The sequence below is a fragment of the Lissotriton helveticus genome, chromosome 7 (assembly GCF_964261635.1).
Source record: "Lissotriton helveticus chromosome 7, aLisHel1.1, whole genome shotgun sequence".
Classification (NCBI taxonomy): Eukaryota; Metazoa; Chordata; class Amphibia; order Caudata; family Salamandridae; genus Lissotriton; species Lissotriton helveticus.
In genome coordinates this window covers 825,830,963-825,856,269 of record NC_136068.1, presented here as the reverse complement: position 1 = coordinate 825,856,269, position 25,307 = coordinate 825,830,963, and the positions used below count along the sequence as shown (strand labels likewise).

At 43.0% G+C, this 25,307-nt stretch overlaps 1 protein-coding gene across 1 annotated transcript in view; it reads left to right on the top strand.

The window, feature by feature from the left end:
• LOC144769251 (uncharacterized) overlaps window positions 1-25,307 on the top strand; it is a 434,380-nt gene that overhangs the window by 396,126 nt on the left and 12,947 nt on the right. The window contains exons 23-26 of the mRNA XM_078653312.1: window positions 1,277-1,303; window positions 2,070-2,123; window positions 4,081-4,167; window positions 9,219-9,296. Of these exons, the coding sequence (XP_078509438.1) occupies window positions 1,277-1,303; window positions 2,070-2,123; window positions 4,081-4,167; window positions 9,219-9,296 (246 nt within the window). The remainder of the gene's footprint in view (window positions 1-1,276; window positions 1,304-2,069; window positions 2,124-4,080; window positions 4,168-9,218; window positions 9,297-25,307) is intronic.

Sequence of the window (25,307 nt, the reverse complement as noted above, 5' to 3'; positions counted from 1 at the left end):
CGTGAACAAGAGGCATGCTGCCTTGAAACGCGTTGGGGTGCTGGTTTGCTAACAAAGCTGAAAATAAATGCGGAAGTGAAAAGCAACTACGGATAAATTGTGATTTATGCTGCTGCGAGTGTGAGGAATTTACTGCCTGGATAAGGAGTGTTTTGGAGAAAAAAAAAAATATATATATATGGTATATATAAATGGTTTCTGTACCCCATCTAAATACGTGTGCAAGTTAGGAAGCACTCACATGGTCCTGTGAAAAGTTTATGGTATGGAAATTTTGGTAATGAAAAATATTTCAAGCAAATGGATGCCGTATTTATAGACTTGTATGTTCTATTTTTCCTGTTTGTATTTTGTTTCATAGCTTAAGAAAATAAGAACAATTTTAGCCATTTTATCAGCCTGCCAATGCTAGATCAGTTGGCTTTTCCAATACTTGATTAATATTGATTTGTTTTTGTGTTTTTATTTTGCACATGCACTTTCTAAGATGGGTGTTCCTACATTCGTATTGGAGTCTTGCTTAGGCGCCCATTTATGAAAGCTCACCCAGTTTCAAAGTCTTGGGGAGAGGACCTGAATATCCAGCACTGCCTATGCGGGTAGGCATTTAGGATCCTTTCTCCACCACCTGCAATGAGTGACATTTTTAGTGGTCATTTTTCTTTAGCAACAAGTACTTTTATTTAGCCCATTTCCTGCAATATGGTGCCATTGTGTGACCATTTGTGGTGGCCCTGTAAGACCAGTAGTTGTCTTGATATAGGACCTGTCATAAATGGCGGAGGGCCCAAATTTCCCCCAGGCTAAACCAGATATAATTTTCTAGCTTCAAACACCATCCTGTTTGGGAAGGAAGAGGGCCATGACACCCTGCCAAAACGAATCCAGGGTTTTGATTTAATATGTTATATCCGAGTGATTGCGACAGCTCTGATGGAATTTGCCCTGCACTCATGCACCCAGCCCTTCTGTTTGCCCCACCACAGCAACAGATGGAGCAGCTATTCCATGATGTTTTGCTGTGCACTGCCTCGCAGAGAAGCCGACTCAAACTTTTAGTAGCCCTGGCTACGTGGTACACCTTATTTTTTTTTTTAACATAATAGAGAGCAAGGCACATATTTCCAGCCCAGGCTCAACATTAACAGTTAAATCATGTACAAACCAGTTCCTCAGCAAACTGGGGCAATTGAAGAGACCTGCTTTCTGGGTGTAATTGTCTAACTGGTACAGTGTATAACTAAGGCAATATATTTTTTTCTTTTCTTGACCTCAGGGGAAACAAGGTGAACCAGGATTAGATGTGAGTACTCAATACGTTTGTTATCCTCATTTTATGTTAAAGACAACATTAATGCACAGAATACACAAATATGTTAGTGAAGCGCTTCTTTCATTAGCCCTTTTACAGAAATAAAAGTGCTCCCATAGGCCTAGGACTTCACAGGGGTGATGTCTTAGGAGTTTAAGGCGCTCTCAAACGTTGCCGAGAGTATACCTAGTAACCTACAATAGTTGAATGTTTTGAGGCATACTCTTTGTGAATTTGCACGTCTCAAAATACAGAGGCATTTCAGCATGCGAATGTACATATTGCACAATTGTGCACAGGAAAATAGCAACATGTTCAGGCAGTGCCACTTTTTTTCTTCAAAGGGTAAATATTTACTGCCTCTGCAGAACACCCTTCCCGTGCTCCACAAACAATGTTGCTGATCTTGAAAACCAAAATCCACTCTGGTATGTAGTAGAAAGACCAGATGACCAGTTGCAAATGGTTTGTGGAAGATCTAGTTACAGGCATATGACTTTCGGTATCTGCCGAACAGCTATGGAGAACATTACGGTTGATCCTGGCTGTGTCATGGGGTCCGTTTTGTTGTAGGATTTGCAAATAATCTCGTGTGTACCATCACTGGGGCTAACCCAGTAAAACATTGAGATGAAAGAATGCGATTAATAGATTGCTGGTGTTTTAGTAAAAATACACATTTTTGCCACATCGTGATATTATGATTTATTGATTGATTTATATACTGCTCTTGAACATATCAAAATCTCTTCAACAGGGATTCCCAGGTCTCAGAGGGGAAAAAGGAGACCGTGGACAAGGAGGAGAAAAGGTTGAATTATACATTTATTTACGTAGGGAAATAGGAAAATGATTTCTCATTTAACGTTGTTATAACTGCTTTGCAGTAACAAATTTAAAGATGGATTATAAATGATCAGGTTATAGAATCTGTTAGTTTATGCTTAGTTCCTCGATTACCCATATTATTTTTACTAAATGTGAGTTGGTACCTTTTGTGATCTTAATGCCTAAGGTCTTTATCTATGTCTGCTTTCTAATAACACCTGGAGACATATCAGGCCTTGAAGGTCAAGAAAAAGGGGGAAATGTTAGCAAGGGTTAATCTTGTGTATTACCTTACACCGCTGCAACTATTTTTGAACTTGTAAATTATGAACCCATAGGTACAGTATTTTTAATGCATTGCTTAGGATCTGTTTCAGGGAATGAGCATGCAAGTATAAGTGATTAACCAAGATTTGAGCTTTAAACCTCTTGTAGCTTGTTGTGTTTCTGTAGCTTTAACAGAAGGGTCAGCATTATGACCCTTGTAGTCCACGTCTTCCTTCTGGGTACAGGACAGAATAGGTCCAATCCTGCAGGGCCCTTCTCGGAGAACAGGTTCAGTCCTCTTCTGATCTTCCCCAGGTCCAGGAGTGTTCAGAAGTGGGTCCCAGTGGGCTGGAACGACTACTGACCACGTCCTAAACAATGGGATACAAGTTCCTTGGTCCAAACCTACGCACCTGGGGCATTTTCAAGATAGCAAAGATATTGGGCCACACTAAACATGTGCTCTCAGGGCTGTGTTGGGGGAGTGTACTTTGCTCACTCTAGTATCCTCCCACACCAACAATAAAATCCAGTTTGGGACAAACACTGTACCAGCAGTAAACCCAGAGACAGAAGTCTGGAAGAAAAGAAATAGGGATTTCAGCAACCAGACAGTGGATATACAAGTATCATTTTCCCATCCAGTTTTCCTTCCTTTTATGTGCGCCCCCAGTGTTATATGTAAAACCCAACAGACCTGTCAAGTAGGATTTTACACTGTAATGTCAGAAAAGATAAAAGATGCTCACAGCATCCACCCGGTGTCATTTGTCAGGTTCAGAGGAGGCATTTCTTCACATTCTAGTCAGCCTAATATTTGTTCCTTCGAGGCACTTTGCACCTTTTTCACACCTATTCACTGGCTGGCAGAAGTGGGGGATAAAATGCAAATTTAGCCTCCAGGAACCTCAGGTAGTGAAACAGTAACTTTCATAATATTTGTAGGAAATCCGATTTCAGCATTGAATTGGATTCATAATAACTATTAAAAACTTCTGTTTACTTCTTTTTCTAGCTACTCCTATTCCTGAGATATAGTATTAGAATTTTTAATCTGTACTACATGGGACAGCTAGGCCTGCCACAGTGAAAAATAGCTTTTGTGTGCCAGTCACTGTGAGGACATGCTAACATTACATTTTTATATATCCCACTTTTAAATACCATGTACTACCCTGCCATGTGGACTGCAGGTCCTACATATGGGCGCTTTATTAATATATAAAAAAGGAAATTTTGACCTGTTCGATGCAGATTTTATACTGCTACATGTTTTACACGGTCACTTTAGTGAATGGAATAATAGGTGCTTCAGTTCACTAGTGACATTTAACTTACACTTACAGCTAAAACCAGTAAGCCTTTATGGGCAAGAAAAAGCTGAAAAATTTGGGATGACAATTCTGAAAAGGCGGATTTCCTACATTGACCTCCCCCAAACTGTGGCATGATTTTATTTTTCAAAAGCAAGTACTGTGCCCTGCCCAACATTCCTGTAAAAAACAGAACCTCCTAACTTGCAAATCAGATCTTGTTTCTACTGCTTCCTAAAAAGCCATGCAACTTGAACCATCCACTAGGAAAGAACAATGCACCGTTCACTCTTGAATACTATGGAGTTTTGTGAAGGGATTAATGGTACCCCTTATCTCACTGACTTTCTGCATCCACAGGGCGAAAGGGGAATGCCAGGACGAAAAGGAGTGAAAGGTGTCAAAGGAGAGCCCGGGCCCCCTGGCTTAGATCAACCTTGTCCAGTGGTACGTTCTGTTTTTTACAGAGTAACATCTACTGTCAATATGTACTTCTAGGTTTCTCTACAAAATTAAGATTTTTCTACCATGATGAAAACTGTCAAGGGGGTTCTTTCATGGAAGACAGTTCAAAGGCAAAGTCCTTTATTATTGCCTCAAAAGCAGAGAAAGCATATTTAGAGTGAATTATAAACTTTGAGGCGGAATTTTGCTGCTCGGGAATGGGCTGGGTGTTGGGAGCATAGCTATAGATAGTGTATTAGCTGCCTGAGGGGCCAAATGAACTATGATTTTGCTATATTTTTACTACCCAACCCACGGTCAGGAGGCTAATTTTCCTTTTTTTGGGGACTATAGCCCACTGCACCTTGCTATGGCATTACTGGGTGTCCCAGGTGCTCACAATGTCTGTGGAGGCTCATGGCGTCACTGATGTTCTTAGGTGAACTCATTAAGGAGAGCAGCAAGAGTGTGGGAAGAGGCACTTGATAAAAAGGGTAGACTAGAATGCTATGGGCTGCATGGCGTGGAGGGAGGAAAACCAGAGGGGTCCTGTTCTGGAAGTACTGCACCCCTATCTACTTGATCCAGTGCCTAATGGTGGATTATGGTGCTGCTTTGCCCCTGTGTCACATAGTGGGAAGAGAATCAAGCCGCTGTAACCAGTAGCTGAGCCTATTGCAAACAGAGGCTGATTATTAATAATGTATGATATTGCATTGATTTGCAATATGGATTTTGATAGGTTGTTAGTCCATATTGACGTCTGTATGACATAGGTTTTTACTGTAGGATCCACATGTTACATAGATGTGCCCAGGAGGGGTTGGGGGAGGCGCCCCAATAATATTCATTGTTTCTGATACAGATTATATTTATGTATATATTTATATTTGGGTACACCAATTGAGTGGTGTTACAAAGTTGCCTTGCGGCACCCTGATGGGTATAGAGCCAACTTGAGATTGCACACACTAGCATGCTCTTTGAAAAGCATTGAATTGGGAGCAGGCGTCATGGTTAGGTCTGTAGGCGTGTTAGCTGTGGTTACAAGCAGAACTTGTATTCATGGCTCAGCTGAGAAGTAGAGTTGGTGTGTGGACATTGGTGTGGCCTTGCTTAAACTGTTGCTGACGTGTTATACTCCTGAATAACATCCGTTAGATTATTAATATGGAAAGTAAAGGGTGTAATGGGGTGCCTAAGTGGATCGATATTCATTCATATTTAACGCGAATCGCTGCAAGTGATACATTGCAGGGACACATTTGGATAAACGTGGGTGTTACAGTTGGAAGAAAGTGTGGGGTGGGTCCCATACTTTTTCTGATTTTTAGGTTATTTTCCATAAGGTGCTTATATGGATCCGTGATTGTGCAAATTGTGTGCTTTGTTGGATGACAGATTTATAACTTATTGTATCCTTCAACAAATTATTCTGTGCTACCTGTCTGGGATTTCCAAAAATAATTTCCAATTAATTAGTGTAGTGGGTGGCACCAGGAAAGTATGCTCTCTGTTACAAGTCTCTAATGAGAGTGCCTGTTACCCTCCAGAAACGTTAACTGTATGAATCCCTGCTGTAACCTGGCTTGTCCCAGGAGTGGACCAGTTAATGCGTACTTCTGAAATGTGGTTGCAATGTCCTGTGGTATTAAAATTCTGGGTTGAAGGAGTGGCTCTTGTAGCAGAGTTCCTAGACTGGACATTGATTAAGGGTGTAGCATCGTGGTTAATGGGGATGTTGCTGATGAAAAAGAAAAATAAGCAACAACTTAATATTTTTTGCACAGGGACTCGATCCTGCTAAAGGTTGTATGGCAATGTGGAGGAAAGGCTCCTGGCTCCAGCTCAGAAACTGTGGTCACTGGGTAGGTGGTGATGGGTCTGGATGGAAAGGTTGGCTGATGAGGAGCACAAGCAGCTCCAGTTTCGAATGAATGTCCTGGAAAGAGTGCCTGAATGTGAGGCCACCATAGATAAGATACTTTTGATTGTGCTTCACTGTATACGACAAACATGCATTATGTAGAAGGGTAGGCAGAATTTGCGGAGTAAAAGTTACCTAAAAACTCAAGATTTTGCTGAGTTCCGCGAGCTGTGGAATTCCAGTTGCACTGATTTTTGCGCCGGGAGCTTGTTGCGCATCTTAAAATCAGGCAAATGGCACCAAGCAGCACGCAAGAGGGCGCTGCTTCTTTCTGTAACACGAGTAGCTTTTCTGCTCGTGGGCAGGTTTCGCAATGCAAGTGGCAACTTTCTCCATGTGAGTGGTATCGATCTGCCAGGACCTACCGCGTTGAGAAATCTCTTCTGTAGGCATTCTAGCGCTAATTTCTATCTCACTCGAACTTGCCAACATAATGTTGGCAACAGCGCACACGAAAAATTCCATTACGCAGCGGTTGGTGGTGTTTTTTTGCCAAACTCAGCGCTCCAAGCTGAGTGGGCAAAATTCCACCGGTGGAGTGGAGTTTACTGCCCACCTCTGCTTATGTCCTATCACTCCACTCCATCTTCTTAAGGGGCGGATCATCTGATAAGGCAGAGGAGCATCGCCCCATTGGTCTGTAAGCAGTTGAAAAAGGAAAAATGGTACAGTCGGGAGCACTGCTGTACTCTTCGGTAATGCCTATAGAATGGACCCTTTGGTTGGCACCCTGCAGAGATAAAGGGGTTGTTCGAGCGTTACAAACACTGAACGTACTAACGGCAGGAGATCTATTTCAAGATGATGCGGTTAAAACTTGGGAGGGGGTGAAGGGCTCGGCAGGACTTAACACTCAGCTGCAAAAATTTCAGTTTTACAGAGTGCGGAGGGCTCTACAAAGAGGTGCTGGGGGATGACCCACAGGAACCCCGAGAGGTGCTGGAATTGTCTACATTATTATAACTAAATCACCTTGCAAGATAGTCTCTAACATATACATATTGGCAATGTCTCACAGAGCGAATCACTATACGAAAGCCTGGTGGCCTGGCAACGAGATTTACAACTTGTTATAGATGATTCTATGTGGTTCTATTGTTGTACTAGTACACGACGCGTATCACTACAAGACAGACACAGGCTGATGAACTTCAAGTATTTGAATAGAGTGTACTACACCCCAGAAAGACTATATAGGTAAGATTGAGGGAAAGACCGGCATGTGACAGATCCCATGCACACATTGCAGATTTTTTTCATTTAGCCTGGCAATGTGAGGGGCTATACAAATATTGGGAGTCGAAATTTCAGGATTTGAGGAAAATTGTTTACACTGAGATTATTCCGGACCCGGCTCTGGCACTCTTGGGGTATTCTAAGAAGTTGCCTAAAACAGTCCGCAGACTGGTCGACATGGATCTCCTCATGGCGAAACGACGGGTTGCGATGTGCTGGTTGAAGGGTCCTACACCTACATTGACACAATGGTCGCACGACATGCTTTATTGCAGTACACAAACCGAGAATTTCAGTGAATTACTGCCCCCCAAGAATAGACCCAAAAACGTCTGGGGATTATATACCACATATCTGCTTACCAGAGACATGGAACCTGGCGGGATATCCCCACCACTCCTGATGACAATAACCACACAGCTGTCACTTGACTGCCGACTTAAAGGTTACACTGCGCGAGGCTGACCTGGATGCCTCATTAACGGGGGGATCAGGCTTCCGGAACACAGGGTAGGCTGGACGGGAAGGCAGTTTAGGTTGGTGCCTGTTGGCAAGAAAGGGTTCCCCACCTTATTGACACTAGTACTTGTGACTGACCTCTGAATGCTTTTCCCGGGATTGGTTAATCATTGACCATCGTAGGTTATGTATGATATCCATTTGTCGCTCTAAGGGATACCAAGACCACTATGAATATATGATCTCTTGATATTTGCGGTTATTGAACTCTGCCTGCCCTCTGGGTTGTTGGCTCACAAGCTGTGTATACTATTGTACAATGACATGCTGCCGCCCCCCTGGGTTGTAGGCGAAAAACTGTGTTGGAATGAGAATTTTCTTCAATTAAAAAGTTTTTTTTATAAAGAAAAAGGAAAAATAAAATGATAACACAACGTTATCATTTTAGTTTTCCGTCATGGCTCAGCTGGTATGAGGCAGGCTGGCTGTCACAGGAACAGAGGAAGAAGGGATGGGTACTCTCTTAAGTGTGCATTACTGTTTGGCCGGCCGTCTTGGACCACCAAACAGTCATCCACACTTTGCATGTTCTCATTCTCCACCGGCTGTATTGCACAGCCTTGGTGGAGAGCATGCACTGCATCCCAGTCCCTCTGAGCGTCGAACCACGGTGCTCAAGCCAATCTGTAACGCAGCATCATGATTGGCTAGGGGAGTCTGGGAGGCCGTGTGCTTCATGGTTCATGCTCCTGGAGTCGACTGAAGAGCCAAAGAGGACCGAAAGGCACCGACGGCCTGCAGGTAAGTGTTTTTTTAAATGAATTTTCTTTCATTTAACCCACCCCCCCACCCCCACCCTCCCAATCTCCCCTTCACCTCCGTTTAGTTGTGGCTGCCACTGCATTTAATTGGACTGTATCATACAAGGATGCAAGCGGCCTCATATGCCTGGACCTAGCGTATGCCCCTTTCAACATGGGTGATGAAATTCTGTACTGATGTCAAGAAATGCTTGAATATGGAGTTTTAAGTGTAGGGTGGGCGGGTTACCGTTCCTGGTTTGGGCCGACTGCTCAATCGAGGGCAGACTATGTAATGCATGGTGTTATGTTAAAATGGAAATAAAGTTTCTTTTATAAAAAAGGAACTGTTTGAATGTGGTGTTATAACACATTGATAAAAAAACTTTATAAAAGAGAGTATCTTAATATGCTGGTTGTTTACAAATTAATTGAATACTTTTTGCACTTTATGTTCACTTTCATTAGAGCAAAAACGTTCCTGCTAGTGGGCATATTAATGTACTATAACCATCTAAAGATTACTGCTCTCTCCAAAGTATGACATATCTAACAGACACTGTAGAGCGAGAGTATATCAGTTGCTATATATATTTTTCATACCCACCAACAAATAGTTCATTTTCAAACAGGGCAAATGTGACTTTAAAAGACGCAAAGTGGAGCCGAGTTCTCCAGGCCACAAAGGGGTTATTGACCCCTGTCCTCTGGTATAGTATTTTTGTTCAATGTTCCTTGCTTGCATGGTTTTGCAGTGGTTTTCTCTGTGCAGTGGTTTCATTTTCGACACAATGGCATTGTTTTCTGGACGATGTATTAACTACTATATATTCAAAAATTATTAAATATCTTTAGGTCCGTCATTAGCCAAGACTTTTTGGTTTTAATAATATTATATGTATAATATTCTTACTTATATGGATTTTCAGTCAGGCTTCTTCATCCGTCTGTAATTGTGATATTCACATTATTTACTGCCCACTACAGCATAAGGATGGTGCATGGGTCAACCCACTTTAAGCACTTTCTGTCTCGGATTTATCATTTGCCCTTCAGGCATTACAAGTCCCTACTTTTGAACCAAAATTCCTATGGATTTTTTTTCGGCCAATACACTTTTTTTCACAGTAATTTTTAATTTTTATTATTATTATCTAAGTCTTTAACAACACGATCATCTTTCTCCTGCAAATATTTATTTATTTATTTATAGAGCGCATGAATCACTCCATAAGGTTATCTCTGCGCTAGGACACAACAATGAACCCAGGAGACTTCTTAGAAGTGCGAGGTTTTCAGTAGTTTCCTAAAGGCCAGGTAATCGGTGCACTGCCATAGGCGAATGGGGAGATCGTTCCATCGGCGCGGGCCAAGATGGTAAAAGGCCTTGCCCCCTTGTCGAGATTTTCTAATGTGTGGAACAGAAATTAAGACTTTGTATCCTGAACGGAGTGGTTAGGAGGCACATAGTTTACAAATTTCTCATTGAGATAGCTAGGGCCTAATCTGTATACAGCTTTATAGGCCATACAACAGATTTTGAAATGAATCCTTTTTCGTATCTGTAGCCAATGTAACTTCTTAAGCAAGGGAAGGGGTGATGTTCTAGGGGGGACATCGGCCACCATGCGAGCCGCGGTGTTTTGGACTACATGTAATCTATTTATGTCCTTTTCATTGGCTGAGATCAACAGCGCATTACAGTAGTCTACGCTGCTTAAAATTAATGCCTGGATCAAGGTTTTTCTAGAAGACAGAGGTAAGAAAGAAAAAACTCTTCTGAGCATGCTGAGTTCGTGGAAGCAGGCTCAGATGGTAGCGGAGACATGTTCTCTCAAGGTGAGTTTTTGGTCCAATCAGACTCCAAGGTTTTTCATCACTGATTTAGGGCAAGGGGTGGGGCCCAGTTCCTGTGGCCACCAAGTAGGAGACCATACCAAGGTGGCCTCGGCAAAAAGCATTATCTCGACCTTGGTGGCGTTTAGTTGGAGAAAGTTATTTTTCATCCATTCCGCTATAGATTTCATTCCTTGGATTGGATTTGTCAAGTGAAAGGAGTAGCTGGGTATCATCCGCATAAGATATGGGGACAAAACCTAGTTTTCTCAACAGTCTTGCCAGGGGAGAAACTTAAACATTGAACAAGGTAGAGCTCAAGCAAGAGCTCTGAGGTACTCCCTTGGTGACTTTAGAGGTCTTGGAGTGGTAGGAGCCTAGGTTCACGGTCTGAGTTCTATCAGATACGAAGTTGGTTAACCATTTCAGAGCTAGTCCTGTGGCGCCTATGTCGCTTAGTCTTCTGAGTAAGACGTGGTGAGATATAATGTTGAATGCTGCGGAAAGGTCAAGCAGCACCAAGAGCACCCCCGGACCCTTATCCAACAGCATCCTGATGTTGTCGGCAACTGCTACTAGGGATGACTCTGTGCTGTATCTGGGGCGAAATCCGGATTGTGAGGGATTTAAACTGTTGGTGGATTCAATGTAGTTGGAGAGATGTATATTGATATGCTTTTCTAGCATTTTGGTGTGAAGGGGAAGTAGTGAAATTGGACGATAATTAGTTATGTCTTCCGTTGGCATTTTAAGATTCTTTTTAATGGGAAGAATCTGAGCAGCTTTCCGGAGGGAGAGCACCTTCCGTCAGGGAGCTGTTAAGAATATTGCAAATGGGGTTAGCGAGCTGTGTAGCCAGGGTGGCAGTCAGTTTAGCAGGAATTAGGTCTAGAGGGGACCCCGACTTGGTGTTTTTTAAGTACACTTCAGTGTCTTCTATCGTAAGTAGTGGGAAATTTCCTAGTGTACCGGTGGTTGATGGGGTGTGTTGGAGCTCAATATCAGATTTAGGTTGGAGATATGTGGTGGAAGTGATTTTGTTATAGATTATATCTATTTTCTCTGTGAAGTGACTAGCAATGCTGTCGCACAGTGTTTGGGATGGTACAGAAGTAGTGTCGCAGGCTAAAGGACTGGTAAAGGATTTTAAAATCTGATAGAGGCATTTCTGAGAGCTTCCAGCTTGTAGGAGGGTGGCTGTGAAATGGGGTTTCCTTGCATTTTTTAGATTACGATGGTACTGGTTTAAAGCCTCTTTGTATTTTTCTTTATCGGCAGGGTTTTGAGATCGGTGCCAAAGGCGTTCAAGTCGTTTACATAAGCTTTTTTCTAGTCGCAGCGGGGCTGAGTACCATGGTGCCTGGTGACGTTTTACAGAAATAGGGCATTGTTTCAGGGGCGCTAAGCTATCTAAAGTAGCCAGTAGGCTAGCGTTGAAAGAGGCAAGGCATTTCTCCACCTTATCTGAATCCTCGTGATGAGGTGGGCAGAATGTATCTGAGAAATGTTCTGGTGTAATCAAATTCCACTTCTGTAGCTTTTATTTAAGAAATGTATAGGGCCAGGGGGAGCCTTGTGGTTGTTGATACGGAATTCAACCATCGAATGGTCAGACCAAGTCAGAGGCGTCGTGGCACTGTAAGATAAATCAGACGAGTTAGTTAAGATGATGTCTAACGTATGTCCTGCCTGGTGGGTAGGATCTTTGTTTATAGCCCGATGGTTGAGAGAAGCCAGTTCAGTGAGAAAAGATGAATACTTGTAGGATTTCACTATGTAGGTTAAAGTCTCCAAGAAGCAGGAAATTTCTGGATGAAATGACGTGTGAAGCAATAAATTCAATAAGCTGTGAGGTGGTATTGGTTAGAGGTCCTGGTGGGCGATAGACTATGGCTCCTTTCCAGTTGAGGTTATGATGCAGATTCAAGCTAAAGACCATTATTTCTAACTGGTCGTTGCTCACTTGGTCAAGGATGGAGATAGTCCCTGAATTTTTGTAAACTATAGCTATTCCTCCCCCAGTCCTATGTAGTCTGTCAAGTTTTAGGATGTGATAGTTAGCGGGGAGCGCCACTGCTATGTCAGGGTTAGAGTGAGTTTTAATCCAGGTCTCTGTAAGAAATCCTATGAGGGGATTATTGGAGGACAGTAGGTCCCATATATCAGTGGCATGTTTGGGCAGTGACCTTACATTGGCCAGAAAACAGTTCCAATTATGGTCGGAATCTGTTCTGGCAAGGTGCCTAAATTCTGTACAACGAGGGTTCAGCTTAAACTTAGTATTGGCTTCACTGGAGTGGGCAGGAGCGCTTTGAAATCTACAGTTGCTGCAGGAAAACGATCCCTCTACTTCAGTAGGGGTGGGGCAAGCATAGGTTGTTATAACTGAGTTAGTGTTAGCATTCCTGATCGCAACCAGCTCCTCACTAGTATAGTTATAGGAGGCCCTCACCAGTTATACATTTTGTTCTAGAGATGATGTTCTCATCACCATAATTGGAATGTAGATATCCCGAAATGGTTTACAGACTCATTCTTTCTGAAAAGTGTGCAACTACGCACCTTCAATGTTTCAAAAATACTCTGAATTTCTGTTGATGGATCTAGAAGGTTTGGAGGTTTTGATTCTAATTTTGTGACAATTTTGTCCTATGGAAATAGTTATTGGTAACAGTTCATCACATTTATGGTGTACACACAGGCTGGCCTGAATCCTCTTATGAGTGTGAAGAATCTACACACAAGGCTTACAGTGGGTATCCTTACTAGATCTCTGTAATGCCACTACTGGGCCTTAAAATGTGAATGCATTAAAGCTACTGTGGCTACTGAGCAAGGAACGTGTATAAGGACACAAGGGACACCCTACTCACATGGAACCAGGGTAATTATAGTTTAGCAGGGAACAATGGTTCCTGTGGACTATCAAAAAGTAATAAACAATAAGAAACAGCACAATCACAATAGTCGAAGGCAATGAGATGTCAGAAAGAGAAAAAAACATATATCACACATTTTTCTAGAAGTCAAGTCCAGACCAAGTCAAGACCATTATGTTAATATACAATGAGTACTCGTAGCCTCCTATTACAATAATAGGGGCTAATAAATGGTTTGCTTTAGGTTGTCAACGACGTTTTGATCCAACTGTCAATATGGGGTCTCTTGAGGACCTAACAAAGGAGGGACACCTGAGAATGACTGCCAGATCATGTGGTGTGCACCTTATGGAAGTGAATAATAAGGGGAGGTTACTCACATAGGACCAAGACGGGCACATAGTTAGGTTAGGAGTACTAGCAGTCTATGAGGCTTGCTTGTATGTAGGCCTTGTAAAGAATATGGAAGATCGACAATCCGTGTCCAAATGTAGTTATCAGGTCGGGAAAATGAAGGATCGCTCAATATGTTGAAACCTCCTGGGTCAGCTTTGAAATTAATCACACCAGTAATGGCAGGAGAACCGCTTCCGTTTGTCTCCGCTTGTGGAATGACAAGCTTGCCCCTATTATTGTACTAGGAGGCTACGAGTACTCATTGTATATTAACATGATGGTCATCTTTGCATATTTTCCTCAAACATAGTTTTATGGCACAAACAGTCACAACCTTGACATTTAGGTTCCACTTTCACTTGGGACACCAGGCACTGGATTTAAAATAATGTGAATACGCATGTATATAAACAACTTGACTTCATGAAAAATATGTGATATGTTTTTTCTCTTTCTAACATCTCTTTGCCTTCAACAATTGTGATTGTGGTTTTATTATTGTTTATTACTTGTTGATTGTCCACAGGGACCATTGTTCCCTGCTATACTAAGCAAGGAAAGCATAAAATGCTCTGCCTGGTCCATAAATCTGTCTTGGGTCCCTGTGCTTCAATACCTTGCCAATTCATTCCAGATCTACCAAAGAAGGCAGGCTTCAGAAAACCTACAGAGTATCTACCAGCCAATATACATGTCATTTGGAGCAGGTCTCCACATTTCAATCCTTCTCTCTTTGAAACTCTATCTGACTCCAATGTAATACTAAATTCAGATTGAATACAGATTTAGGTGCTGTCAACATTCTGTATTCCAAATTTGTCATATCTTGCTTCCTTCCTCCTCCCTTTCTAGATCCCACTCTGTTCCTAATATCCTAAAGTAGCCTTGCAGTACAGTAAGTGCTGAAGAAATTACAACAAATAAATAGATGGGCTTTCTAATGGGGAACCATCTTCCACAGAATCTGGTTCTCAGGTTCTACAGGGAATATATGTTAAATTGTTGAATTCTGTTTAATGTTATAGTAAGAGTAATTCATGGGTGGTGCAAACACTGCCCTCCTTTTTTAAACCTATTTGTGCATCTAAGCAAGACTTACATGAGGGAATAGTTCAACTTAAAAGTCACTATTCAGGAAAGTAGATTTTTTAGCTTTTTAACAGGTAAAAGGCTTTTTTGTTATTATAGATTCATTAAAATAATTAGAATCACATAAAACATTCCAATTAAAAAATATTTAGAAACATACTAAACTTCCAGCAATTTTAAAATAGATAACATGGAAAGTATTTGAAAAATCACGTTTAAGTCGATAAAAAGAATGTAAAATAGAGTATCACCCTTCAGTTTTCCCAAAGAAAGGAAGTGATTCAAAGTACAATGTTAATCAAAATGGCATAAGGTTAATTTATTTATTATAATTATTCAGCCACATCAGCATCAACTATACCCTAGCATATTGGTTATTTTACCAGCAACCAACCATTTTCATAACCTTTGCACCTAAACAAAATAGAACGACTTCCTAGCAGGAGGCAATCCCAGCCATTTTCATAATCTGATTGAACCAATGGCTGTGTGAATGTTGGCATAAACGTGGTGAAGTGACTAAATTCCGAATCTACGAAATCGGCACGCATTCCTGATACCCATTGCACTTGTAAATGTATGTGCTTATATAAAGGCTTCTCTATAAGTAGGAGTTCTAGGGCAGTGATACCATGGACGTTTATGCACATTGTATGTGTAAAATCCCTTGGTTGAGACGGGTAAAACTCACCCTGAGTGAGATGGGGATGAGCAGATTGTGGGTAAATCCTGCTGATAACCCCTTCCCTCCAAAGAAGGAATATAAGGCAGCATAGTGGAACATGATCAAAACGAAGCGTTTTTCTGCCTTAACAAGGCCATCATTAACAAGGGATTTTATAGAGCACAGCATGAATTGGAGTATGAAGGCTATTGAGATCTTATTACTACTATTAAAGATAGGAAACTCTACCATCAATTTAGAGTGGGTTCACTCCCTATTAATTTGTTTGTTAGTAAATGGCACGCCCTAAACCAAAGTAAATGCCCCTTCTGCCCAACACAGAATGAATCCTTGGCACATATTTTATTTGCTTGTCTATTTTATAAAATTCCTAGGCACAGATGGCTTAAACCTATTTGCTCAAATTTGGGCAATAGGTCGAGCAACGAAGCACTAAGGATCCTAAAAACAGATACTAATGTACCCATAATGATTGCCGTTACCAAATTTTATAGTTGGATGTGGGTCATACGTGCAAAGGAGAGGAGGAAATGATAATTAGTTCCTCGTATTTTATGACGAGGAAGAAGTGCATTGTGTGCTGTGTTGTATTAGAAATTAGTGTACCTACCTGGTTATTTCTCATATAGAAGCTGTGATTATTAGTATTGACCATAGTGGCAGCATTGCCAGAGATTTTATTAGTTTTAATTATTTATTATATATTAATGTATCTCATCATTGTGGATCTACTCTCTTCCCTTCTACCACCATTTTAATGCTCAAATTTGTTTAAACCTATGAAAATGAAATTGATTATTATGTTTTAGTTTTTTTTTTTTTTATTATTATTGAGATGATTCAGGTATTTAAGGTAGAAAAAATGTATTACATATATCAATTCATTCAACAGTCATTATACATTTGGGATAAATTATCAGAATAAATAGACACATCATCAGTAATACATAGGTAGTAGAAAAAACAGTAGAAAAAGCGGCGTGATTAAAAGGGAGAGAAGACCAGATTAAAAACAAGAGTATACATGAGAACCGAACAATCTTATACACACTTCATCTTGTATCTTCAGTGTCTAGATTCCCTCCATTTTCTAACTGGTGCCCATATATTTCTACCCAATTCACGTTTTTTCTTCCCCTTAAAATCATAAAGGCACTCCTCAATGTTATGCATTCCTAAGAGCCTTGAGAGCCATTGTTGGAAGGTGGGCGCATAGGTATCTTTCCATCCAGCTGAAATTAATAAACGTAATATGGCCACAGATATAAAAACTAGGGCTTCCGCCCCACCTTCTGCCTTCAGTTTTCCATCCATGCCCACTAGGACCACCGTAGGGGATAGAACGATGTTTTGTTCTAGCAGCCCCTCCAAAAATAGCTGTATCTCCTTAATAATTGGTGTCAGATTCGGGCAATTATAAAACATATGGAGTAAATCTGCCGGTCCCGTATTACACCTAGGGCATCTATCATTATCTCTTACTCCCCAGGCAAACAGTTTTGATGGGGTGAAATACAAGTTAAAAAGGGTCTTATAGTGCTGAGCCCTTAGATTTGAGGAGCGAAAGATCTTTTTATTTAATACTATGGCTAAATCTAGGTCCACATCTGGGTCACCTAGTTTTTGAGCTAGGGTGGTTTCAGTCTTTTCCATATCATACTCTAGCTCCTGCAGAAGATTATTGTAGCAAATTTTAATTTTACTTCCTCCTTTTTTCAAATATTCTACTATTGAATAACCCAACAAAGGAGATAGCCTAGGCCTAAGTGATCTAATGTTTGAGCCAGTTGTGCGTATAGTAACCATTGACTGGATGGGAGCCCAAATTTATGTTGCAGTGTGTTAAAGCCAAGAATCTCGTCACCTGATATAACATCACCTAGACACTTAATTCCCTGCTCCCTCCAAAAGCGACTATTGCTGTTTTGGCCTAAATGGGCAAAAGTGTTCGATTTCCATATGTCCGTATTAGCATGAACTTTTGGAATGTTTAAGAGTTTCCCTACCGACTTCCAAGTTCCCCATGCACCCATCAGAATCTTATATCTGGATCTCTTGTAGTATCTCCCTTGATACTCCTGAGGCGAAAAGCCGGGAGCCGCTTGCTATTCTATTTTAATCTATTTGTGTCACATAATTGCTAAAATGCCGATTTTATGAGCACTTTTACCTGTGTTATTACGCTGTGACTGCCATTCCGACTGCTCTGTGGGCTCAGCGCCGCCTCAGCGCTAACAGCCGATTCCAGGGAAGGTAAACTCGGCGCCATTGCCGGCGTGCGGCTTAACCACGCCCCCTTGGTGGCCACGCCCACCCCACAGTGTATTTATAGCTGATCTACTAGCTACCTGTCAGAACCCTTGATACTCCTGAGGCGAAAAGCCGGGAGCCGCTTGCTATTCTATTTTAATCTATTTGTGTCACATAATTGCTAAAATGCCGATTTTATGAGCACTTTTACCTGTGTTATTACTCTGTGACTGCCATTCCAACTGCTCTGTGGGCTCAGCGCCGCCTCAGCGCTAACAGCCGATTCCAGGGAAGGTAAACTCGGCGCCATTGCCGGCGTGCGGCTTAACCACGCCCCCTTGGTGGCCACGCCCACCCCACTCCTTCATAAATTATGTGTCATTTCCGTACGCGCAGCGGACGGGCGCAGCGGGCGCGCCGTTTGCGCGCCAAAGGCAAGCCCGTCTGGGCCCGTCCGGGCCTGGACCGGGCCCAGGGCCAGTCCCCCAGTCTGTTCCGCTGATTCCGCTCGCACGTGCTGGACCAATTCCCAACTGCATTCACTCAATCCCTCCCTCTGTGCGGCCACAATCCCCTGCAACCCTAACCATTTAGAATCCGTTCCTTTTCATTGCCCTCAATGCAACTTTACTCTCTCGGCCTACCCTTTTCATTTGCTTTCTCATCCCTCGCCGCAGCTCCCAGCATCTAACCACCGGATGCTGAAAGCAGGCTTGGTTAACTGCCGGTCTCTCCCCCGTCATGCCAACGACATCTGGATGTCGATTTCCTCCAACGAGTGGGATATTTTATTTCTCACTGAGTCCTGGATAACTGATTCCTCCTCTCCGGACATCTATCTGGCCATCCCACCAGGCTATGACATAAAATGTATTAACCGGGCTGGGGGTAAATCGGGAGGCGGACTAGCAGTCATCTTCAAATCTCATCTTCAGCTGACCACCACCAAACTTACCAACATTGGTATAATTGAAGCCCTATACTTCTCTGTATCCGATTCTGCGGCAGTTATACTGGCTGGTTCACTAATCTACAACCCCCCCACGGCTGCTTCCCTTTCTCTTACCGCTCTCACCCACCAGTTGGCTGATCTATCCCTTAAACATCAATGCTTTCTAGTTTTAGGTGATTTTAACCTTCACGTTGATAACCCTCTCTGCGCGAAAGCGAATAATTTGCTAGAAATCATGGATAGTCTTAATTTCACTCAACTTGTCACCGGTCCTACTCATGTGGCTGGTCACACCTTAGATCTTATTTTCGCCAATTTCTCCACTATCACTGTCTCCCCTTCCCTTCCCCTTACGTGGTCCGACCACTATCTCATCCCCTTTTCTTTGGCCTTAGACCGGAAATCTGTCCCTCCTGCGTCCAGGAAAGAGCTGGGAAGGAAGTGGCACAAAGTAACATGCGCCACCTTGGACCCGGTATTCCACTTCCAGACGGTTCATCTATCCTCTGATATTGATGCTAATATCGCCAAGCTTAATACCGCCCTCATCAATGCTATTGACCTCATTGCCCCCCAGAAAATCATTGCCTCCACTAGATCTCGCCCCTCCGCTCCTTGGTTCTCCACCCCTCTCCGTGAGGAAAAAAGCAGATGCAAAGTACTCGAACGGAAGTGGAGACTAAATTACGACCCTGAAGCTAAGCTTGCCTACAAAGCTGCCCTGAAAAAATTTCGCAAACATAAAAAAATCACCATGAAAGATCATTTTTCGCTTCAAATTACCAAGGCCAAAAACTCTTCAAAAACCCTCTTCTCCATCGTTAAAGATTTCATCAATCCTCCGGCCAGGACCACTCAGAACTTAGCTAGTCAGACCCTGTGCGAAGGACTTTCGGACTTCTTCCTCGAAAAAATCACCAAGCTATGCATCTCCTTCCCTATAGGGCCAATATCCCGGCCTCTGTCCACAAGTCCCCCGGCCTCACCGTCCTTTCTTGCCTTTAATAAACTCACCCAGGAGGATGCCATCAGACTACTCATCCATTGCAAGTCTGGTGCACCCTCTGACCCTGTCCCTGCCAAACTCATGGGTGAACTGGCCCCCTCGTTAGCCGACTCTTTCCTCTCCATCTGGAATGCCTCCCTGCACCATGGCTCTTTCCCTACCACTTGGAAGGAAGCCTTGGTGATCCCCATTCTAAAAAAGGCAGATGCTGATCCCACTGTTTTCTCCAACTACCGCCCCATTTCCCTTCTCCCCAAACCTGCAAAGGTCTTGGAAAAAGCCGTGCAGTTGCAACTCACGGAGTACTTGGAAAGCAACTCACTACTGCACGACTCACAATCTGGATTTCGGGCGGGATACAGCACAGAGACGGCCCTGTTGGAAGTATCGGAGACAATCCGGGAATGCGTGGACAGGGGCGAGGAGGCCATGCTAGTCCTCCTCGACCTGTCCGCTGCATTCGATACGGTCTCTCACCCCATCCTCCTTGACCGACTAAAACAGACTGGCATTGGCGGCACTGCCTTTAGCTGGATCGAGTCCTTCCTCTCAGGAAGAAGTCAGAGGGTATTGCTGCGGCCTTTTAAATCGGAGGAAAAACCCCTGTCTTGCGGTGTGCCACAGGGCTCTGCCCTCAGCCCTCTGTTTTTTAACATCTATCTTGCCCCACTGGCCGGCGTGGTGGAGTCCTGCGGAGTCAGGGTGGTCTCCTATGCTGATGATACCCAGCTAGTGTTTTCCTTCAGAGACCACTCTGACTCCGCGTTCTCCAACTTCCGCCTGTGCCTCAACAACATCAGTGGTTGGATGTCTGAAAACCATCTAAGACTCAATGCAGACAAAACAGAGGTGCTGTTTTTTAACCAGAAAAACTCCATCCCCTCCTCCTGGTGGTGGCCCGCGGCACTTGATCCCGCCCCCTCTCCCGTCCACTCGGCCCGCAACCTGGGCTTCCAGTTTGACGACTCCCTTTCATGCAAGACTCAGATTAATAAAGTGACCTCTGCCTGCTTCCTGAAGTTGCGCATGATTAGAAAAATACTCCCCTATCTTCCTCTGGACTCCCGCCGTACAGTTACCCATGCCCTCATCACGTCCCACCTGGATTATGCTAATAGCCTCTATGCTGGTGCTCCCCAATACCTGATTGACCGGCTGCAGATTGTGCAGAATGCGGCGGCCAGACTGATTGGCAATATTCCCTATCGTCAATCAGTTGCCGCATATCGTAAGGAACTGCACTGGCTACCTGTGGCCAGCCGTATCTAGTTTAAGATTCTCACTCTGACTCACCGAGCCATCAACGATCGCGGTCCAAACTACTTGAAAAAACGTGTTTCAATATCCCGTTCCATCAGATCTCTGAGATCCAATGACCTATGCCTTCTGATCTCTCCCCGTTTCAGACTATCCAGAATGGGTGGCAGAGGGTTCAGCGTCATTGCGGCAAAACTATGGAACGCGCTGCCAGTCGATCTTAGATTCTGTCCCTCCGAACCCATTTTCCGGGCCAGACTCAAAACTTGGCTCTTCTCTGGACTCTGATTAACTACGCTACTTCCCCTTCTTGCTCCTCTCCTCTCCTCTGGAGGTTCAGGTTCTAGCGCCGGGACACCCCTTCGGGGGTAGCTGTGCGCTCTACAAACTACATAAAATAAATAAAAAATAAATCTCCTTTCAACCTCACACATCAGCAATCCCACTGCCTTCCTACCCACTAAGAGCTCATAGATAGTAGGGATTGTTTGAACATCAAGCGGAGGTTCTGCCATTCCAGAATCATGTTTGAACAATATATTCATTTGAACTAGCAAACATGTCCAATGATATAACCTGATATTGGGCATCGCCAGGCCACCCCTCTCGAGTGGTAGAGACATACGTGCAATCGACCTTCTGACTCTCCCATACTGCCAGATGAAGCAGATAAATGTTCCTTCAATCTTCCTAATTGTCCCCTCTTCCAACAGCAATGGTATGGCACGGAATAGGTAGAGCAGCTTAGGAAACATAGTCATTTTAATAACATTTACCCTACCGATCAATGATAAATGTAGCACGTCTATCCTCTTAAGCTCCCTTTCAATTGACTCCAACAATGGGTGATAATTATCCGGGACGATCTTATTCACATTGGCATTCACCCTTATCCCCAGGTATACTGCTGAGTCCACATATCTTTGATCCGATTTAATAACATTATTTGTGCAGATGATCTGTGTTTTTTCCTCATTCAGGCGATATCCTGATTGTGCACCAAAATCCTTAGCCAATTGACATATCTCAACCATTGCTTGTTGGGGGGCGGATGTGAAAATTGCCAGATCGTCGGCGTATGCCAGGAGTTTGGTAGAGTGGCCATTAAATATCACCGGGATGATCTGTTCAGACGTCAGAATTTTTTGGATCAAGGGATCTATATACAGCGAAAATAGTATCGGGGAACAGGGGCAGCCTTGTCGGGTACCCCTTCTGATTATTATCTTATCCGAGCTTTGACCCATGACCATAACCCTTGCAGTCAGATCACTATACATAGCCTTAATTGCCTTCAAGCTCTTCTTCCCAAACCCTCTTCCGGCCAAGATCCCCCACAAGCACTCCCATGTCACACGGTCGAATGCTTTCTCAGCATCGAGAAGGATCATGGCCATATCCTCCCCCCTGGCAGCATGGGCATCAAACAGGGCTATAGCACGCCTTATAGGGTCTGTAGTGCCACGACCTGGCACAAACCCATGCTGCCAAGGGGAAACCAACCGACCAATGATCCCTCCCAACCTTTTCGCCCAAACCTTAGAATATAATTTTGTATCTGAATTGATAAGGGAAATCGGACGATATGATCCTGGGTTATTTTTGGGTTTGCCTTTTTTATGAAATATGACAATGTTTGTCTCCTTCCAAGTTTCAGGGATTGACCCTGAGCACACTATACCATTGAATAAATCCAGCAGAATTGGGGCAATTTCCTCCTCTAAGCACTTGTATACCTCAAGGGGGATCCCGTCAGGTCCAGCTGCTTTACCAGCAGCTAGTTCCTGAAGCGCTGTCTTTACCTCCGTTAGAGTCAAATCAGATTCCAATATCTCCCTACTTCTTTCATCTACTTTTGGGCCATCATCTTTAAGAGTTGGGGTCTGTACCGTCCCACCACCCCCTTCATCATATAATTTTTGGAAGAAGGTCTGAAAACTTTCAGAATCTCCACCGGTTCAGTATATTCAATCCCATTTTCCTGTATGCAGGGGATCAGATTATTAGATCTCTCCTGCCTAATCCGAAGTGCTAACACTCTTCCTGCCTGTTCCCTCGTCTCGTAACGATTCGCCCTTGAAGACTGGTATTCTCTAGACTCCTTCTGTGTCACAAGCCCCTGGAGATCTGCTTTGATGGTAATCATTCTATTTAAACTTGCCTGACCATCGATCCGCTGCCCTATCTCTTTAATATGTTGTGTTTCAACTATGCCCCGTTTCCCAATCAGAGTTTCAACCTTCTCCCTATCCTCCTTCCTCAATCTGGCTGAGCAGTTTATTGTCTCCCCCCTCAGAGACGCCTTCAATGTATCCCAGACTGTATTGCGAGAGGCACTATACCGGTTCATCTCATAGAATTCCTTTGTCCATTGCCTTATATGTCTCACGAACCTATCATCAGCGAGAAGCTTTCTTTAAAATGACCAATTCGTTTGCCGGCTTTTTACATTATCTACCACACATGTTAGAATCAGAGGGTTATGGTCAGAGATATATTTGGGCAGTTTCGTTATATTAACTTTACAAAGCTTGTCTGAGGAGAGAAGGAAATAGTCCAGTTTGGAGTATTTCCGATGCGGGAAAGAAAAATAAGTGAAACCCGATTCAGTCGGATGTTTCACATTCCACACATCCTCGAGTCCATGCGATCTCATAAGTGAAGTAAGCGCCCTAAACACTTTTGGCTTAGATCCTGCGTAACTAGCTACCCTATTCCAATCCACCGAAACATTCATATCCCCACACATTATAATAGGTGTTGGCCAGTCTACCAGCTCTTCCTCTAGGATATCAAAGACTTCCGGATCATCATAGTTTGAGCCATAGACTGTACACAAAGTATAACCAAGGGTCAGTTCTGCTATTGCCCATCTTCCTGAGCTATCTGCCTTCACTCTCTTTGCCCCACCTAGATTTTGTTTGGCAAGAATAGCCACCCCCCTAACCATTGAGGTTTGTGAAGAGCAGGCCAGTATCTCATAACCCCTAATATATAATAGATTTTTACTAGCCCATGGCAAATGTGTCTCTTGCACGCAGAGAATGTCCAAATTGTTATATCTCGCGAAGTGACCCACTCTGACGCTTCCTCCAATCATTTAGCCCAGCGACATTAATGGAGCAGATTTTAATATGTGCCATAGTCTAGTATTCTCCTCTCCTGATAGTATAAAAGGCAGAATCCTAATTTATTGACTGAAATGACTAAAGCTCTCTTACTGAAACCAAAACCTTTCATATACCGAAACATCTCATTTTTCAATTTTTGCTTCCTCCCCACCCACCCCCTCCCTCCCCACCCACCCCCTCCCTCCCCACCCACCCCCTCCCTTCCCACCAATCTCCCACCCGCCCCCCACTCCAATCCACCCCACCCCCCCCAGCACCACCCACCACCTACACACCCACTCGAGTAAGGCGCTCAGACCTAGTCTGTGCACGTGATGGAGAGCCGATTGAAGCGGTGGAGATGAAATTTTCACAGAACCGTTCAAAAAATTAGTTCCTCGTATTTTATGACGAGGAAGAAGTGCATTGTGTGCTGTGTTGTATTAGAAATTAGTGTACCTACCTGGTTATTTCTCATATAAAAGCTGTGATTATTAGTATTGACCATAGTGGCAGCATTGCCAGAGATTTTATTAGTTTTAATTATTTATTATATATTTATGTATCTCATCATTGTGGATCTACCCTCTTCCCTTCTACCACCATTTTAATGCTCAAATTTGTTAAAACCTATGAAAATGAAATTGATTATTATGTTTTAAATGTAATCGTCTTTTATGATTTTTAATCGAAATAAAGACATATTGACTTGGCATAAGGTTAATTTATTTATTATAATTAATCAACCACATCAGCATCAACTATCCCCTAGCGTATTGGTTTTTTACCAGCAACCAAACATTTTCATAACCTTTGCACCTAAACAGAATAGAACTATATCCTAACAGGAGGCAATCCCAGCCATTTTTATAATCTGATTGAACCAATGGCTGTGTGAATGTTGGCATAAACGTGGTGAAGTGACTAAATTCTGAATCTACGAAGTCGGCACGCATTCCTGATGCCCATTGCACTTGTAAATGTTTGTGCTTACATAAATGTTTCTCTATAGGTAGGAGTGCCAGGGTAGCAATACCATGGACGTTTATGCACACGTTTAAGTATTCACAAAACATTTTCTGACTCTTTCCACCGTGCAATTAATCAAATATTTAGTCCTGTCAAGGGTGAAAGGCATTACCAATGTTATCCTTTTAACAGCTCTTTATTGGCATTCCCTTAAGGTAAACCTCATTTATATTTTATACAATATATGTTAAGGGTAATGCTGATTCAATTATAGGATTTTTATCAAGAGTCT